The following is a 17,654-nucleotide window of genomic DNA, read 5'->3' on the forward strand; positions in this document are numbered from 1 at the left end:
TCTTCAATAACCCGCCGGAGCGTAGGGGCGAGCTGTGTAGGAGGCTGTGAAGGCAGCGGCTGCTGTTGGGGTAGCTCAGCGAAGGGCAGTAAAGAAAGCTGACGTGCGATTTCCTCCCACACGAAAGCTTGGATTTGTGTGAGCAGGGGGGAGCGATCAGGGAGGACGGTCATGGAAGAGAGGGCCTCGTCAGCCACTGAGGGGCGCCTGGTCAAAGCGCGTTGCTTTCTCAACTCGTCGTAGCTTTGGCACAAGTTTATGAGCTCTGCTACGGTGCGCGGACTCTTGGCGATCAACATTTGAAAAGTGTCATCGGCGATGCCCTTCAAAATGTGCTTTAATTTCTCATTTTCGGGCATAGAAGCATCCACACGTTTGCACAGGTCGAGAACCTCTTCGATGTAACAGGTGAATGTTTCACCGGGTTGTTGCGCTCCCTCTCGTAACCGCTGCTCGGCGCGCAACTTGTGGACGGCAGGGCGACCGAAAACTGCAGCGAAACTGGTCTTGAACGCGGACCAGGACTGAAAGTCGGCTTCGTGATTCTTAAACCACAGGTGAGCCACTCCCGCTAGGTAGAATATGACGGCATTTAACTTGGCGGTATCATCCCATCGATTGTGCAAGCTCACCCGTTCGTACGTAGCCAACCAGTCATTGACGTCCTGTTCGTCCGTACCGCTGAAAACCGCTGGATGGCGTTGCGGGACAGCGCCAGAGCAGGCAACGGGGGGTGGCGGCGGCGTCGGCTGGCGAGAGTCAGGCATGACGGGAGGCAGAGTCCGAGACCGGAGTTCCAGGGAGTAGATGTTCTTGAGTACCCCGCACCTTCCACCAATTGTAATGGGTGCACTGAACAGTTCCGATGGTAACGTCTCTTCGTAACCTAGGAGGCAGGTGACGCAGAGCAGGAACAGCTGGTAGCTCGAACGGCTCACACTCGTGCCAAGCACTGGCGATCCGGCTGGCCCACTGGTTGCACAGCAGGCATGGAAGAGACGATCTGGCTGGCCTTGTTCCTGTGCTCTTCTTCTTCATTACAATATATATATATACATACATACATATATATATATATATATATATATATATATATTGCTCTAGGATTCTTGTATGCATCTTCACAAATTTCTTTTTCGTGCTTAAACCGTCTTTACAGGGCTCATACCGCTACCTGTGCTACTGCTACATGGCATTCTACCTATTATAATGTACAAATGCAATGGTACGTGGCATGCATATCCCATCGCGCGTCTCTTCGTGCGCTAGGATGCTTTTATAGGGTATTTGCCCGCAGCATGCTAAGAAGTGAAGAAGGGGCTCAGCGGCAGAGTAACCGACTCCCTCGCAGTGGGCCTGTGTTCCATGCAGGGTGGAACTGGGCTTTTTTTTCTCATTCCCGGTGATTGCTGTTACGGACAATGGACACCGGCGGCACAGACCATCGCCAAGCGAAATGGCTATTCGAATGAGCCCGTGAGAGCTTACGCTGTAAAAAAAAAGAAAAAAAAAGAACATGCGGCAAGTGGAAGCCGAACCATGATCTTCCGCCTTATGAGTGCGCTCATTTACCATTGAAACGACTGTCACAGCCTTCCTCCTGTACACATTCATCAGTATTTGTTGAGTATTTATAGAAGTTGTGGAACGCGCAAAGAGCGATGTAACAAAAAATGCTAGTCGTAACGTTAACAGACAGCAAGAGAGCGGTGTGGATTAGAGAGTGTAGGGGGATAGCTGGTTTTCTAGTTCACATAAGGAGAAAGAAATGGAGCTGCGCAGGACATGTAATGCATATGACAGATAAATGGTGGATCATTATTATTACAGAATGTGTGCCAAGGGAAGCAGAGCGCTGTCGAGGACGGTCAAAAATTAGCAGGGGGTGACGAAATGAGTAAATTTGCAGGCTCAAGTTAGAATTAGCTAGCCTAAAACAGCGGTGATTAGAACTCGCTGGGACAAGCCTTCGTCCTGCAGTGTGCATAAAAATCGGCTGATTATGATAATGAGGATGAAACACGCTTTAGAACTTTCCACCGGGACTTAACGACCATTGTGCTTCTGTAGACGATACCAGGCTTTCACTTCCTGCGATAGTATGTAGACCAAAAAGAGGACGAACTCGGCACGCGAAGGCACCGTATTTTCTGACACAGTGTACAAAACGCTAAAATCAAAACAAAGAACAAGAGCTTCGCGTAAAACTACTACAACCGGTGAAAGTTCCCCGGCAGTATGACGAAACACGAGGCGCGCAACCTTCGTATGCCATTCAGGCAGTCGCAGTAGAAGGCGCCAAAGTATGTCTTCGCATGCAATGGACGAGTTGGCTTTGAATTCAGAAACGCAGCTACCTATTTTTCTCAGGAACTGTCACGGCTACCGGCGCACGAGACATGAATCTGGACCAAGACACCAAACACATTTATAACGTATCACACCAGTAAGTCCCCATCAAATCTACATACATCCGCAACGATAGTTACAATGAATTTCACCTCTCTCCTTGCCACTAATATCTTTCCCGAGTTCTTAAATCGTCTCAAGCGTTCTCACAACGTCCTAATAAGTCACGTGCGATGTGGCGCTTAAGTGTCTGAGTCGGTGAAGTTCTTTCGTATTGCTCGGTGGACTACTGGCATTTCTACTGAGGGTTGTCTCCGTAGAATAGGCCTGGCTTGTCGAGCGTTGTCGCCGGTGACGGCGAGGTTGTCCTCGTAGCATAGGACGGGGCCGTTGTCCTCGAACCAAACATTTGCTGGCGACCATGGTGCACAGCCGCGGGCGTGGAGGATCAAACCCGACTGGTGCAGAGCCACCAGTGTCCTCCACCTGCCCAACTCTTCAATGTCGACTTCCTTGGTTCAGCGCCGTCTTCGCCAAGTGTTCTAGCCGACTTCTTCCTTCTTCTCCTCTAGCGGTGTTCTGCCATTTCCTACCTCGTTCCTTCCAGGCCACGTCAGCCTTGTTCCTCTTCCTCCTTCTCTCTCTTCTTTTTCTTCTTCCACCTCAGCTCATGACAGAAACGTTGTCACATCTAGAGTCCTATAAAGTAAAACTATTCCAATATGCTTTCATTCGAATCTCTTTACGTCAAGTTTTCGTAACCGCCGAGAGAGAGAGAGAGAGAGAGAGAGAGAGAGAGAGAGAGAGAGAGAGAGGCAAAGGAAAGCCAGGGATGTTAACCAGAGATGATCTCCGGTTGGCTACCCTGTACTGGGGGAGCGGCAAGGGGATGCGATAGGTGAGAGAGAGAAGGATAAAAAAACTACACGAACACCCGCGTACACACGAACTCTTTCTGTGGGCACTGTCACGCAGCCCGCAAAGGGGTTCCTAGTGTTAAGCAGTGCCACCGTACAATCTTACGTCACACAGTCGCAAGCATCGGGTAGTGACACGCAGCGTTGCCTGAACAGCCCAATCAAACGCTCTCCGCGTTTATAGGAGGTCACTTTCTTTTGCTTTTAGAACGAATAACATTGCCTACACCGAGCAGTTTTTCTTGTCTAATTGGCTCACAAGAGGATGGAGCACGCTCAAGTGGAGAGGGTTTCAATGGGGCTTAACTAGCACACCGTAAATCGATAACCGGATGAAGAGGATGGTGCCGGAGTCTGCGATTGGTCCGCTTTCCCTTACTTCGCTTGCGGTAACTTGCCTAAAATCGCGTTGGCGTGCAACCGACAGTTTAAAATGCCGCTAAAACGGATCCCCAGCAAAGAAGAGTTGGCAGAGTGATGTCGTATACGTGCCGAAAGGGCTCGGTAACGTTATACGGCCACGCAAAAGGTTTTGTTATACGCAATAAGTCCATGCTCTCCGGCAGGCGCGTGTAGCCAGTGCCTGAGCGATCGGCGGCACCCATCGTCTATTCCTTTCGGAAAGGGGCAGTATACGATTATTTCGAAAAAAATCCGGTTTCGTTTGGCATATTGATACACCTTTAACGCGTAAAAGCCATTTTGACGGAATTAGTTTTCGCAGTTTTGTGATGTCGAGTGAAAGACAGTTGATGTGGGTGCAGCCTGAAACCTTTTGACCAATAGCAGATGGTTAATGACGAAAAGTCGCCAAACCATAAATAATAATTTGACTTTTGTTCGGTCGAATCATGCAAAATGAGTGTGTACACGTCATGTCAGATTGGGAGCTATCGTGGTTTTCGTGACGTGGGGGTGGTCCAAAAATGTTTTTGACCAATCGTGGAGGGCTGATTTCAGAATAAGAATAGAAAAATGTGGAATAGCTTTACATTATAGCGCCCCTAGACCGGTGTGCCTTGAGTTATCTTTCAAACGTAGGGCCTCGGGCTTAAAGCGGAAGTATGTTTCACTTGAAGGACTCCTTGGCTTACTCTTGCAATAAGCTGTTGTCTGTTACTTCAGTTTTCAGTTTGAACTAGTTTTTTCGTGCAGAAGTTACACTTCAGTTAGCTCGTTATATGACGTACACGCCCTTTGTATTTGTTGTGTGAGGTACTTCGTAGCTGCAATTTATATTGCCTAAGAAGTTGTCTGTGGTAAAGGCAGGGCAAGTTCTGAAAGTATTCCGGATGCCACAGTCATTTTTATTATACATGTCGATTGCATGACCGCTTGCAGTAGTTTATTTCGTCCGTTAACGTGTAAATACGTTCGGTTGGAGTGATTGTCACTAAGCAGAATTATTGTGGCCTAGTGTTTGCTACGAAAATAGACGCACTACATGTAGTTCTTATGTGCTCACTACGTCCAACTGGCTCAGGCTTGAAAATGGTTTTAGGCTGGCCCGGTTACTACTACAGAGTTTATGCCATGGCGGGAGTTGTCACAGATGAAGGAAGGCGAAACGAAAAATAGCTGGATGACATCGCCCCGTGTAGTTAGAGGAGCAACGAGGAGCGCTAATTGATCACATTGTAGCTGAGCGTTACAGAGCGGCAGCTGAGCAGCCTCGAGGGCACCAAAGCGTTGTGGAGAGCTTTGAACCTGGCGAGTGCTACTGGCCATCAAGAATCTGAACATGACTCTGTCGGTGCTCCTCACAGCTGCCGCGAACAAGTTACGACACACAGTGATACGCGAGGCAAGCACATGAAATACTGAAAAATAATAAGAGAGCATTTATTTGCGACGCGTCGCCAGAAGGTGTAGCACATGTCTTTTTTTCAGATGCAATCACATGTTTTCCCTTCAATCTGCAGTCTCTCTTTTTTGCAAGTCGTCAGAAGAATGAATATAACTTGCAAGCAGATGTCAGTGCAGCCGTATGGCACTTTTTAGGCGCGACTTGGCAAACCAGGCTATCAAGTCGCGTCAAAAATTTGGGCTGAATGTGTTTAGCTGTACATTCAGCAAAGATTTACTGGAAGAGCTGTAATGCGTTAGTGCGGTACCTAAGCAAGGAAGCACAGAAGTTAAGGGAAAGCACTTAAGTGGCCTTTTCGGGGTGTTGCTTGCAGGGATACGCTTCATTGCGGTAGAAAGTTAGTCACAGAAGCACGCACATCTGAAATTCATACCACCATTGTCCATAAGCTATGAACATTTCCTTAGAAAGAAAGTAGAAATGCGATATCGTAAGACTGCGCTAAAACGCAAAAAGAAAAGAAAAAGGAAAAGTTCACAATTTTCTGAAATGCGACACACCGAGAAAAAAGAAAGCTATTGATAAGTCGCTATTGCATCTGCTATGCCGAATGCAACGGCTGCCAACATAAAACAAAGATTCTGTACGGCATGTAGCATGAGCGATGTTGGCCCGAAAGCGGGCGCTTACGTGATAGTCCCCCCTCCTGCACCCGTTTTTATGTTTTGTGGTGAGTCGACGATGTGACAAGACAAACGTTGATTGTACCAATGCTCAAAATGGTTGCGCTTGCTCTGTCAACGCAAGAGCAAAGCAAAACTAATTCTGCACAATATAACGAAGTTGCTCAATTAATAGACCCAGTGCGAAGAAATAAAGATTAAATCCCACTTCGACGCAGGCGTTTCCCCTATATAAGCGAGCCAGCGCTCCAGGTTTTGTCAGTCTCGTCAGACGGATCAGCCAAAGATTTGCGACCCCCTGACTCCCGAACACCACCGCCACCATGCGAGCTTTCGTCGTCGTTTGCCTTCTCTCAGCAGGTAAAATGAGCTTGCCATTTTCTTTTTTCAGTGAACATCCAGACAGTTTTATTCTACGATTACAACATTGAGAATGCTTATATTCTTAAGGATGCCGGTATGTCCAATGGCTAACATCCTTCCACTTAGGGTTGCAAATGGTTTTGGTCTACACGTTCGCGCGTTCAAAACCATACCTGCGATAAGTAATATAACAAAACCCAGAATAATTCCGACCGCTTGGTACTTCCCGAAACTATCACCCCGAGAGTTTGGCGGCGATAGGTAATTAGGTTTATTCCATGCATTTTTGTGTCTCCTGTCTTGATATCATTTTTACTTGCGGCAGAAAGTCACTGAAAATAAAACCTCTTTTTTTTTTCCTTTAACAATTCAGTCTTAACATGCGTGAATGAAGGTGCTGACTTATTCGTTCGCTGTTCAAAGCAATGCCCTTTTTATGGTCATAAGAGTATTCAAATCTTTAGTTTGTAGCAGTTACACTTTGCGTAGCAACGTATACGCAGGTACTTATGATAACCTTGAGGTAAGTTTACGTTTTCCTAAAGTTTCTTTAAGGGGAATGCTGCGAACATTTAGACGTTAGGTCGTCTTGCTTTTTCACAAATGATTCTGCTTGAGCGCGATCTCCTTCACAAGTGCTGAGTATATAGGCGGCTACCGAAGAAAAGTATGCGTGTGGAAGGCTGCCGTAAGGACAACGATTCGCGGGTGTTCCGACGTCGCTCTGGAGCATCACCAATCTTGAAAAAAAAAACATATGTACTGACAGCAGTGCTAAACGCAAAAGCTCTAAGTTTAATATGAAGAAAAATCACCACCCAAGCACTCCGTTCAGATGGTTAACCAGCGAAGCTGAAACGTGCAACCCCAGTGTTTATCACTAGCTTAATGCCGACGCTTCATAGGTTGGTAGGTTGCCAGATCCTCGGCACGCAGTTGCTGCTTGCGCTCGGCTGCACGAACCTGGGCTTGTTTCCGGGCGGCAGCATCGGCACGGTGTAGACGAGCTCCTTCCCGGTTATGCTCGCGGCGTTGTTGATCGAAAGCTGCCTGCTCCTCAGGAGTACGTTTGACGCGGGGTCTACCCATTTCGGAGCCGGAGAAACTGCGGCGCACGCGCTCGGCTGCGAGAGAGAGTAGCGAGGACACTACTGGCGCAGCAAATCGCGTGCCTCTCTTTTTCTTTTTTCTTTTGCGCATGCTCATGTAGTGGCACCGGAGGAGTTTTCGGCGTACAGGCGACAGGCGGACGGGTGGACGGACGAATCAGCTAGCCATATACAGCTTCGCTGTAAAACAGATCTCTTTGTGAGCTCTCTTGACATACTCGGACATGAGCCACTTTACTGCCCCTGTAATTGTTGTAGCGTGTATTTAAACCAACAGTTCGTCGTCTTCATGCTGGCTCGAAACAGGCGGCAGGGAGGAATGACTCATCCTATAGAACAGCGGCGTCGCAGGGTGGCTAATTATAGACATCCAGAGCATGTAAATTATTTATTCACAAATGTATTTTCCATTCTATATCAGAACACCCATCTGACGGATTACAACGGGAAGAAGCACTCGCATGCTTATCCTTAGAGTGCAAAATCCACTCACATTATCGCAGTACGCGCGGCAACAGTACCAAGTGATCTCCAGAAGATTTTGAGGCTTTATGTGTGACACGTTGTGTAACAACTCGCCAGCACTCGTCATGCCGTCAAAGCGTACGTGCAAAGAATACGCCGAGTTCTTGAAAAACATAATTTTTTTCCGAGAATGTTTCCTTTAAAGCCTTTATAGTTTTCAGTAATTATTTTTTTTGTCGAAATTGCGTTTACAAACTTTGCTTTTTCTAGGTGACACAATACGTTGATGGGCGACATTGGGCAATATTGACTTCATAGGACGAATTGTTTCGGCAGGTTTTACACCTTCATTTGTTTTTGCTGGCTAACTTGTATGGTCCAAATCGGTTGTTCACTCGGCATGCAGTAAAGTTCATTGGCAACAGTATTATGAAGTAACAAGTCACAAGCATGTCCGTAAACCTCCACTTTACCCACCTTCCGAAATACGAAGACCCTCTCTCTGTCTCCCCCCCCCCCCCCCCACTTCACCACAGAACAAATAATGTATAATCGCAAGTGATGTGGCTAACCGACAGCACTATGAACTTTTGTTATTGATGTTGCAAGCTTCGAAAACGTTCGTAATGCCGCCATCACGCTTATAACTATATGCAAGCTTGCTGGTTAAGGAGACGATAATCGTACGTAGTATATTAGTGAACTGGCCAAGAAAAGATATAAAACTAGCACGGGCATAAAAGAAGCGTATAATAGTTTGTTAATTCGAGTTTAATGGCGCAAAAGCGACGAAAGCCATGATGCGCCAGGCCCAATATAATAATTAATCATTATTATTTATAGACCGGCTTTGAATGGACAGGCTAATAAAATGAGTTCAACTCTGTTTACAGAAAAGATGTCAGATTTTCTATGTTTTACGCACTGAAGGATTTCTTTGTCCGGGAACCACTGACTTTCGCACCTGCAGGCCTTGAGCAATCCGTTTTACAATTTCTTTCGGAGCAGGTTTCTGTCAGGTGTTTAAATACATGCAACGAAAAACAAACAAACAAATATTTGCTTATGGAAAAGAGAGATAAAACAGGGAAAGGTAGGGAGGTGAAACAAACAGATGTCCGGTTTCCCATCTTGCACCGCAAAAAGGGCGTGAGTGATTGAATGAACAAATGAAAGGGCAAAAGTACGGAAAGTCGATATACAGAATAGAAGCTACAATATGCCTTCCCAGGTTGGTCGACTATGGGAAAGTCATTAAGGCTCGCGTGGCTTTTCTTAGTTACTGGTGAGAAAAGCCATGCAGTCATTACGTTTGCTTCCTGAAGGTTTAACCATGAACTCGGCCTAGCGCGTTTCGAAGGGACTGACTGCCTGACTTGTTTGTCAAAGATAGTATAGAGGCAGATGAGGGGTTCGATTATCTTTTTACGGCTAATGACAGATTAACTAAACGATATAGAGGGTATGGAGCTGCCGAACCAGTTGCGGGCCGATCCCACCAAATTGTCTATTCTTTGTTGTATGGAATACTATCTTCGGTACAACGACGAGTTGCTGCTTAACCTTTCCACTTGAACACTTTTCTAGTGGAACCAGGTTCGCTTTCTCGGTTTCTTTATTTAGTTTAACACACTTATATTTGACGAGTCGTCTAAGCGCTTAAACATAATGATTTCTCGTAAGAAGCCGGATAGTACAGTTCGTACACGCTCCTGGGCATGCTGTCTCTGTGGCCACCATGTGATGCAAATGTAATGCTCCTGCTTCGTTTTCAGTGGCCCTTGGTAGCGCCCAAAATCGGGAACTCCGTGCAGCAAATGCACGTGCCGCGAGCGCTGCAAACACAAGAGGTGCGTTGATAGGGAACCTGCGTGGTGGAGTCGAATCTGTTGGTCCCAGTGGAGCTCCGGGCGCCACCATAACGCTCGGAGGCACTGTCGGCGGCGGTCTCGGAGGCCAGGGTAAGTGCCCAAATGGTTACCTTTCTTAGAATTACTCATCGTTGCATGTGCGTAGAGGTGAGAGCCGTCCGAGCAAGCCCATGGCGTACTTGGTTTCGGGAGTGAGACACATACCCGTAGCTCTAGTATTGCGGTCGAGGTAAAATATTGTTTTAAAAATAATAATTTTCGTTTGATCACAAGAGAAATCAGCGGTCAAAATTTTTTGTTAATAATGCACTGTCACAGCGCTGGTGATCAAATAGGCAACAGTTTTACATAATGTTTAAATATAGCGCTACCAACACTGGACACAGAAAAGAGAACTCGACACACACAGCGCCTTGTCTTTAACCCTCTTTTTATTTTCTGTGTCTTGCTTCGGTAGCGCTGTTCTTAAACATAAATGTGTGCTTACTTGTGTGCTTCAGTGCATGAAACGACGTTTTGTTAAGAAATGAACTGGAACGCCAATGAAATTTGCTGCAATGTTCTGAAATTTATATCTCGAAACTGGTGTCATCTGGAAAATTAGTTCCAAGTGGATCCATCTTGCCAACTCGACAGCTAGAATTTGTAAATTGCAATATGGGCCACAATGTAATTAGTTAAAAACTTAATTCATCAATTTTTTATTAATTAGTCAATTTTGCGTCTCATTTCATTGTGCAAGTATTGTCTGTCAATTCGCGTAGACCAGCTCATGAACTAGAATTGTGTTATCTATCACAGGCAAGTTTTAATGATTTTTGAAAGTGTTCGCTGCAACACCATGTATATAATCCTAGCGCACCTGATTATGACCTAAACTTCGATGCATAATGTCAAAGCTAAACGGCCTCTAAATTCTTGGAGATGCAACAACGCAACTTAAGACGTCGCACATGCTACTGCGCATTCTAGATAATGGAGTTTCTTTTCGGACAAGGTGAGTGAAGGTTTCCAGCAGCAGTTAAAAGAACGAGAGGAATCCCTGCTCTCCCGTCCAATATTCAGTCTATGCGAGATACCATGTAGGTATGGAATGGAATGCGTAGTTTTCTGTGTTGTTTCCTTTTAGGCTCCGATAAACTTTCTGAGTAGTGCACCAGAACGTGTTCCGTAGATTACGAATCTCAGATGTAGAAAGCAACACACAGAAAGTGGTTCGTAGATTGCTCATTGGGCGTGGTGCATGACATCGAGAGGAAGGCTCGATGTCATGAGACATCGAGGGAGGCTGCCTAACAGATACCTGAGCGTAAGATTACTGGAACGTAGTCTCAAAATGCAGAAAGGGAAGTATGGGTTCTTTGCGTTACATTTAGTCAATGTGGCTGCGCGGTTTCGTTTAATTAGAGCGTAGTAATAGCTGGCTCGCAAGTTGTAGTGCCAGGACGGATATGGAAGCCGTGACTGCGAAGGTGATGGTGTCAGTGAACTTTCGGTCCTTGGGTCCAAAAATAAGCTTTCTTACGTACAATGCGAAATACCACGTGGTGCGCCGCCTTAATTCACGGTGTTGCTCGTGAAAGATTTGAAACGCATTTCTGGTTTGAGATCATGCACCGCCAGTTTAGGTTCTGATCACATGTGCTAGGGCCATATATGCGTGTTTACATCATGAAGTTCAATCGGAAGTCGGCACTAGTCTCCGTCGTTCTTTTCCGTGCCTTGTCCTCTGTTCTGTGCCTATCATCGTCAGCATTAGAAGAGGTTTACTAAGCCTGAAAAGTTACGGAAACTGAAGTCCAGCAGTGGTGCCGCCATAAAGTTCCCGCACCAGCTCACTTTGACATCATAAAACTTGATGGCGTCTCCATGGGCCTAGTTCGTACTTTCTTGGTCTTGTTTTCCCAAAGAGATAAAGATTGCACTTGGCTAGCTTCGCGAGCATTTATTCAGCGCAACGAGCTGCAAATAAGAAAAATCCTTTGAAATCCTTGATGTAAACCTGACAGACCAGCGCGGAGGTTACGGCGCGAAATTCGAAACGTGGAGCTTTCACCTTTATTTTCTATTCTAATAAACAAATTATTATTGGGAAGTGATCTCTTCATTGGCGAATGTTGCCTACATGCAACATACCCGAATGTGTTTGTTTTAATTACCTCGCTGAATTTCGATATTGAGTACGAACTTCTTTGCTAAATGTATAATAACAGGCATCAAGTGACATTTCATGGTTAGGAGTAGAAACACAGAATCAGCAAGAACAGTTTGGCGCGTAACTCGCTTTCATGTGAAAGCACGTTGAGAGGAGGCAGATCGATGCAAGGCCTGCAGCTGCAGTGATGTCACATATTTGATGTAAAGCAGTGAAATGTACATGTATGACGTACACATGACGCTGGCTCTCTTTACAAATTTCGAACGAAGCCATAAAAAGCTTGGGATTACGCCCACTTCCACTTTACCGCCTACTGCTTTCCCGCTATTGCTGAAAACGTTACCACAACATATTTTTTTTTCTTTTCGATCATTAGGCTTACCGTTGCTTTGTTTTACACATTTTGATCGAAAATACGCACTCACTTGTTTTCGGGTATCTATATGTGGCGTCGTAAAAGTGTTAATGAAAAGAGAGTTCTCAAAGAAAACTTTTGTCGGTCTAAGATGACCTATTAGTCCCGTTAAGTTTGGCGTTCAAGCACTTCAGTTAAGAATGCCAGTTCAAGGCGCAATACAGTAGTTGTATTGATTCATCCTCTCTTCTCCGTAAGCTCCTTTATCTTCCGTTGTACTGTAGTTTGTGTAATAAACTGGAGTTTAATCATGGTTGCAGGAGGAGGTTTTCCTTCAGTCTGGAGTGGAAGTTACGCACCAACTCATGGCTGGAATCAAGGTTTTGGACAAGCTAATGGCTATGGCTACAGCCCCTACGGCTACGGTTCATATGGCTACAATCCTTACGGCTACGGTTCCTACGGCCACAATCCTTACGGCTACGGTTCCTACGGCCACAATCCTTACGGCTACGGTTTCTACGGCTACAATCCTTTCGGCTACAACTATGGAAACAACGGTTACAGCAGTGGTTACGGTTATGGCGCCCATCATTACAACAACCGCCACCTGTGAGTGCAACCCACCGGTGTCGCAGCTTCAGCTGCTGCGCGTTTTATCGGTTCTCTCCGTGTTTCTAGGTGAGATTCTTTATTTTCTTTTCTACCTTCAGTACATTTTCAAAGTTCCAGTACTTCTCTAATTTCAAATCTATATTATCTAGTCGCTCGTGACATGGGCAACTTAACAGCAACATTAAGCGTGATTCCAACTTTTATTTCAAGTCAAAGCAGGTTACCAATTGGGAGAAGGCAGACATATACAAATTAAACCGGTTTGAATGCAATACGCGCTGCGTATACGTCTTGAGTTTATTCTGTAAGAAAAAGTGTAATCAGGCGAGTTGTAAAGCTTCCAAACGAAATAGACAGGGTCGTACACCTTGGTGCGCCAGTACTTACTCCTAGTCTGCAAGTTGTTCATAACGTGATAAATGTAAATTCCTGTCCAGGCCAAAGAGTTTTTATGGCTGAATTTACCGACCAATAATTTCGTTACAGAAGCTATGTTTGGATAAACAATATATTGGCCTCTTCGGTACATTTGCGCACAAAAAGCACATTGTGTAAACTCGCGGGTGTTGAAAAATCGGACGGCAATAAGAAGGTACCCTATTCAAAATGTATCCCCCTCATTTAATCTAATTACTATTGGTTTATGGTAGTATTTGGCCATTAGCAAAAAGACTGTTAAGGCGTGTATGAGTCCTGATTTGCGCCTTGATCAAACTACGTATTGCGACCAACGAATAAAATTTTGCCGACTAGGAGACTGCTGCTGTGTAAAATACCTATCGAAATTAACATAACTGCTTTGTGCCACAAGGACTCTACGTTTTGCATGGTATACGAGAAGACACGAAGCCGAATGAATATTGACGTGAGCGATGGTATGGCAAACTACTAATGCAGATTTCGTAGAACGTTCTGGATTCTGATGCTGTACGGAACCAAGCGTGTCAAAGGCATTGACTAGTCGCTAAGTCGTCTTTGCAACTAGAATAATTGGGTCAGAAATTTGAAACTTCTCAAAAGAATTTCAAACCTTGAAACATCTATTTCACTGCTCGGATCTCCCGAGGTCATATGCCAGTAAAACATATTTACTTCTAGCTGAAATGCCTCTCAATGTTTCATAGTAAACAGTGGGTACAGGAGTTTATGACGGAAAGCATAATGGATATATCTTGCAGAAAGGCACAAGCTAAACGGGGCCTTGGCCTTTGCTCGGTTCACATTCGCGTAATATTTTTACGTTGCAGAAGTCATATATAAAGATGTATTTATAATATTTACATGAGACATAACGATGCATAAACAAGATGGATGCCAAGACCGATTCGACCTCAAAAGATCAAATCGTCTTCTGACTGGCGCCACTCTTGGTTGCGCCGTAGCATAACCCCCGCCTGCAGAGGCACCGTTTCGGCGCTAACTATAAGGGAGGTGAACTCGTGCCAAAGTAAGGCTTCAGCTGGGACACATGCACAACGTCCGTGAGGGACACGTGAGTACAGCGGAGCGATCTCGTAGTTCACATCGCCAAGCTGACGCACTATCGTGTTTTTAGATAAACAGACGTGGCGGCAGGGTGTCCATAGGAGGACAATGGAGCCAAGAGTTAAACGTCCGGAGGTCAAATGTCGTATCGGATCTGCCGCGCGGCCTGAGACTCATTGAGCCGGGAGCCGCAATCCGGCGTGCCGTGTGAGCCCGGGTGCAGACGTCTTGAGCATATTCAGTGGGAGCGTTCGTCGAGGAAGGAAGCAGTGTATCAATGGGCAATGAAGTGTGGCGGCCAAACACAAGGTAAAAGGGGGAATAGCTAGCAATCTCGTGACGGAACGAATTATAGGCGAAAGTCTACAAGGGTAACCTGCTGCCCAAATCACTCTGGTCGTAAGAAACGTACAAAGAGAGCATTTGTGTCAACGTGCAGTTGAGCCGCTCCGTCAGTCTGTTTGTCTGCGGGTGGTAGGCGGTGGAAAGCTTGTGTCGGCAGAACAGGAGCGAAGTTGTCCTTCAACTATTCGGGAGAAGAAAGTCTGGCTGCGATCAGTGAGTCGTTGCCGGGGTACGCCGTGATGGAGGATGATATCATGTAAAAGGAAATCTGCCACCTCAGTTGCAAAGCTTGTGCGCGAAGGTCGCGTACCGGGTCGCGTTATGTTACGGCGCAACCAAGAGTGGCACTAGTCAGACGAAGACGATTTGACGTGTAGAGGTGGAATCGGTCTCGACAGCCACCCTGTTTAAGCATCGTAGTCTCTCTTGCAAATATTGTAACTAGATCTTTATGTGTGACTTCTGCAACGTAACGATATAACACAGCTGGAGTTTCGCAAGTTTAGTATGGCGGCTGACACCACAAATTGAAGAACAGGACTTTCATAGACAGAGACTCGACTAAACATAACATTTGTCGGCGTCTTCGACGGAGATTCCAGAAAAAAGAATGTTTCAAACAAAGTTCGTGCCCCAGAAATGTTTAAAAAATTTCATCGTTCAGTGCTATACCTGCTACGTTGCTCCGCACTTGCGTAGCGATCGTAATGTTAAGTGCCTGTACTGATTACTTTCTCACCGTTTCTTTCAGTTAACCTGCGACTTTACTACCAAAAGTGCTGTGTCACAACAAGATAACAGTAATCGAATTCGGGAACGAAATAACGTATTCTGCACCTGCTACTTTAATAATTACGCATATCATTGCAGATTTGCGAGCGTCTGACAAACAGGGGCTTCATAATATTACCAATAAAGTTTTTCAATTTTTAAGGTTTCAAGTATTGTACCTTTTTATGTTTCAGAATTGTTCATTCTCTCCCATTGTGCTTTTTTCATCTCTTGCAAGAATATGCACAGCTTGTTTGAAAGCACACTAAACCCTTCATGCAAATGCAAGAAGTATTTTCACAAACATCGACACCTTCAACTTGTGCATTTACTTGAAATTGTGAATTGTTCATTGCATTCCGGAAAAGTCCTTTTCTAAATATTTATTTCTCATTGCCTCGTACACGCCATGCCATCAATTAAGCAATGGAGAAATATGCGGAGTACAGTCAACATCTCTGCATGACATTCATAGATTATGGAAAAGGCATTTAATTCAGTAGTCACGGAGGCATTGCGTAATCAAGGCGCACAGGAGACACGTGAACATCTTGGTAAATATCTACAACGATTCCACAGCTGCCTTATTTCTCCACAAGAGAGCAGAAAATTAGCTGTCAACAAAAGGGTCAGGCAAGAATACAATTTCTCCAGTGCTATTCACTGCATGCGTAGAAGGGACGGAGAAAGGCTTAATGATACTACGTGCAGAGAGGTCGGCTTGAGGTACGTTCCTCTAGCCAGCTACTCTGCATTGGGGGAAAGGGAAGAGGGAAAGAAGGAGGGAAGTATTGAAGCTCTGAGACTGGGAAGGCTTAGGAGTGAGGATTAACAGTGAATAACTCAACATTCGGCTAAGTATAATATTTTGTTGGACTAGTTGGTGTATGTTACAAAACCGGCAGCAGGACAGGCCGTCACACGCCCTGTCCCGATAAAATCGTTCTTTTTAGTAACGTTGGAGACGAACTGCAACAAATTACTGAGGACCTTCTCCGAGTAAGTCTAAGAGTGGGTAGGGTTGGAGATTAGTATGCAGAATAAAAGTTAATGTTCAATAGCCTAGCAAGGCAAGGAGAAATAATAATATCACTCAACCGCAAGAATCTGTAAAAGAGCCCGTTTATCTTGGTAAATTATTTACAGTGGACCCTGATCACGAGAACGAAATTCACAGAATAATAACAATGGATTGGAGTGCACATGCCAAGCATTATCAAATCCTGACTGGAAGCTTACAATTATCGATGAAAAGTTGAATGTACAATTTCTGCATTCTTCCGGTGCTAACATATGGGGCGGAAACTGGTAGGTCAAGAAAGAAGTTCTAGAATAAGTTCTGGACTTGGCAGAGGACCATGGGTCGAAAAAATGTTTGGATTGAATTTGAGAGACAAAAAGGGAGCGGTGGGGATCAGAGAGAAAACCACGAAAGTCGATCTACTAGTTGACATTAAGGGAAAGAAACGGATTTACGGAGGCCATTCTTTACGTAGGGCAGATAACTGGTGGGCCATTGGAGTTACAGATGAAATTAGGAAATTCCCAGGCGCAGGTTGGAATCAACCAGCCCAACACAGGGGTAACTGGAGATCGCTGGGAGAGGCCTCCTTCCTGCAGTGCACATAAGAATAGTCTGTTGGTGATAATGATGACCTCAGTCATAATATTACTGTCTGAAATTCTATGTTATCTCAGCAAGAAGGGCACCTTGAGTCAACTTATAATCTAAATAATACGGAAATAAAAGTAATGCACCTGGTCTAACTAGATAAAATACTGTGTCTAACAAAAGTGGCAACACACGTGAGTTCGTGCCTCCTCCCTCCTTACACGTGAAATTTTGCCAACCGTACTTCAGAACCATCTTTAAAATATGTTTTCGTCTTTAGGCCCCGCATGTTTTTGTTGTTTACCAGCTAAACAAGGTATAGCAGCTTATCTTGCGTTCAGAGAAGACACAACTAACTTTATATAGTCAGCTTTGCGTGGTATTCCACCGAACCACGGGAACTTGTGCATTATGCAAAGGAACGCCACAAGGCGTCGTTTAGTACTATGCGCTGGTTTCCAAGAGTGCCAGAGATCTTGAGCGTGTATTATACAGACTGCGGTGCATGCAATGGTCCTGCGTGCCAGTGACGTAGCAGCTTTTTTCCTCGTTCCTTCGGAGTATGGTCAGGCGCGTGTCTGTCCTACGTGCCGGGATTCGTTAGTAAATGGTATCGTGCCACGTTTTACAACAATATATGGGTATGTATAGTCCCCGGTGCATCATCATCTCCCGAGGCTCAACATAATGGCGGATTGACTAGTCGAACGTCGCCTTCGATTTATGTGCATACGGCGTTTTACACACGA

The 17,654-nt window shown here is 45.3% G+C and overlaps 1 protein-coding gene across 1 annotated transcript in view; it reads left to right on the forward strand.

The window, feature by feature from the left end:
* The window catches only part of LOC142591517 (uncharacterized), a 51,296-nt gene extending 38,544 nt beyond the window's left edge, over positions 1 to 12,752 (forward strand). Inside the window, exons 2-3 of the mRNA XM_075703840.1 lie at positions 3,248 to 3,271; positions 12,476 to 12,752. Of these exons, the coding sequence (XP_075559955.1) occupies positions 3,248 to 3,271; positions 12,476 to 12,693 (242 nt within the window). The 3' untranslated portion in view covers positions 12,694 to 12,752. The remainder of the gene's footprint in view (positions 1 to 3,247; positions 3,272 to 12,475) is intronic.
* Positions 12,753 to 17,654: the final 4,902 nt, after the last annotated feature.

Source organism: Dermacentor variabilis, chromosome 8 (assembly GCF_050947875.1).
Source record: "Dermacentor variabilis isolate Ectoservices chromosome 8, ASM5094787v1, whole genome shotgun sequence".
In the NCBI taxonomy this organism is placed as follows: domain Eukaryota; kingdom Metazoa; phylum Arthropoda; class Arachnida; order Ixodida; family Ixodidae; genus Dermacentor; species Dermacentor variabilis.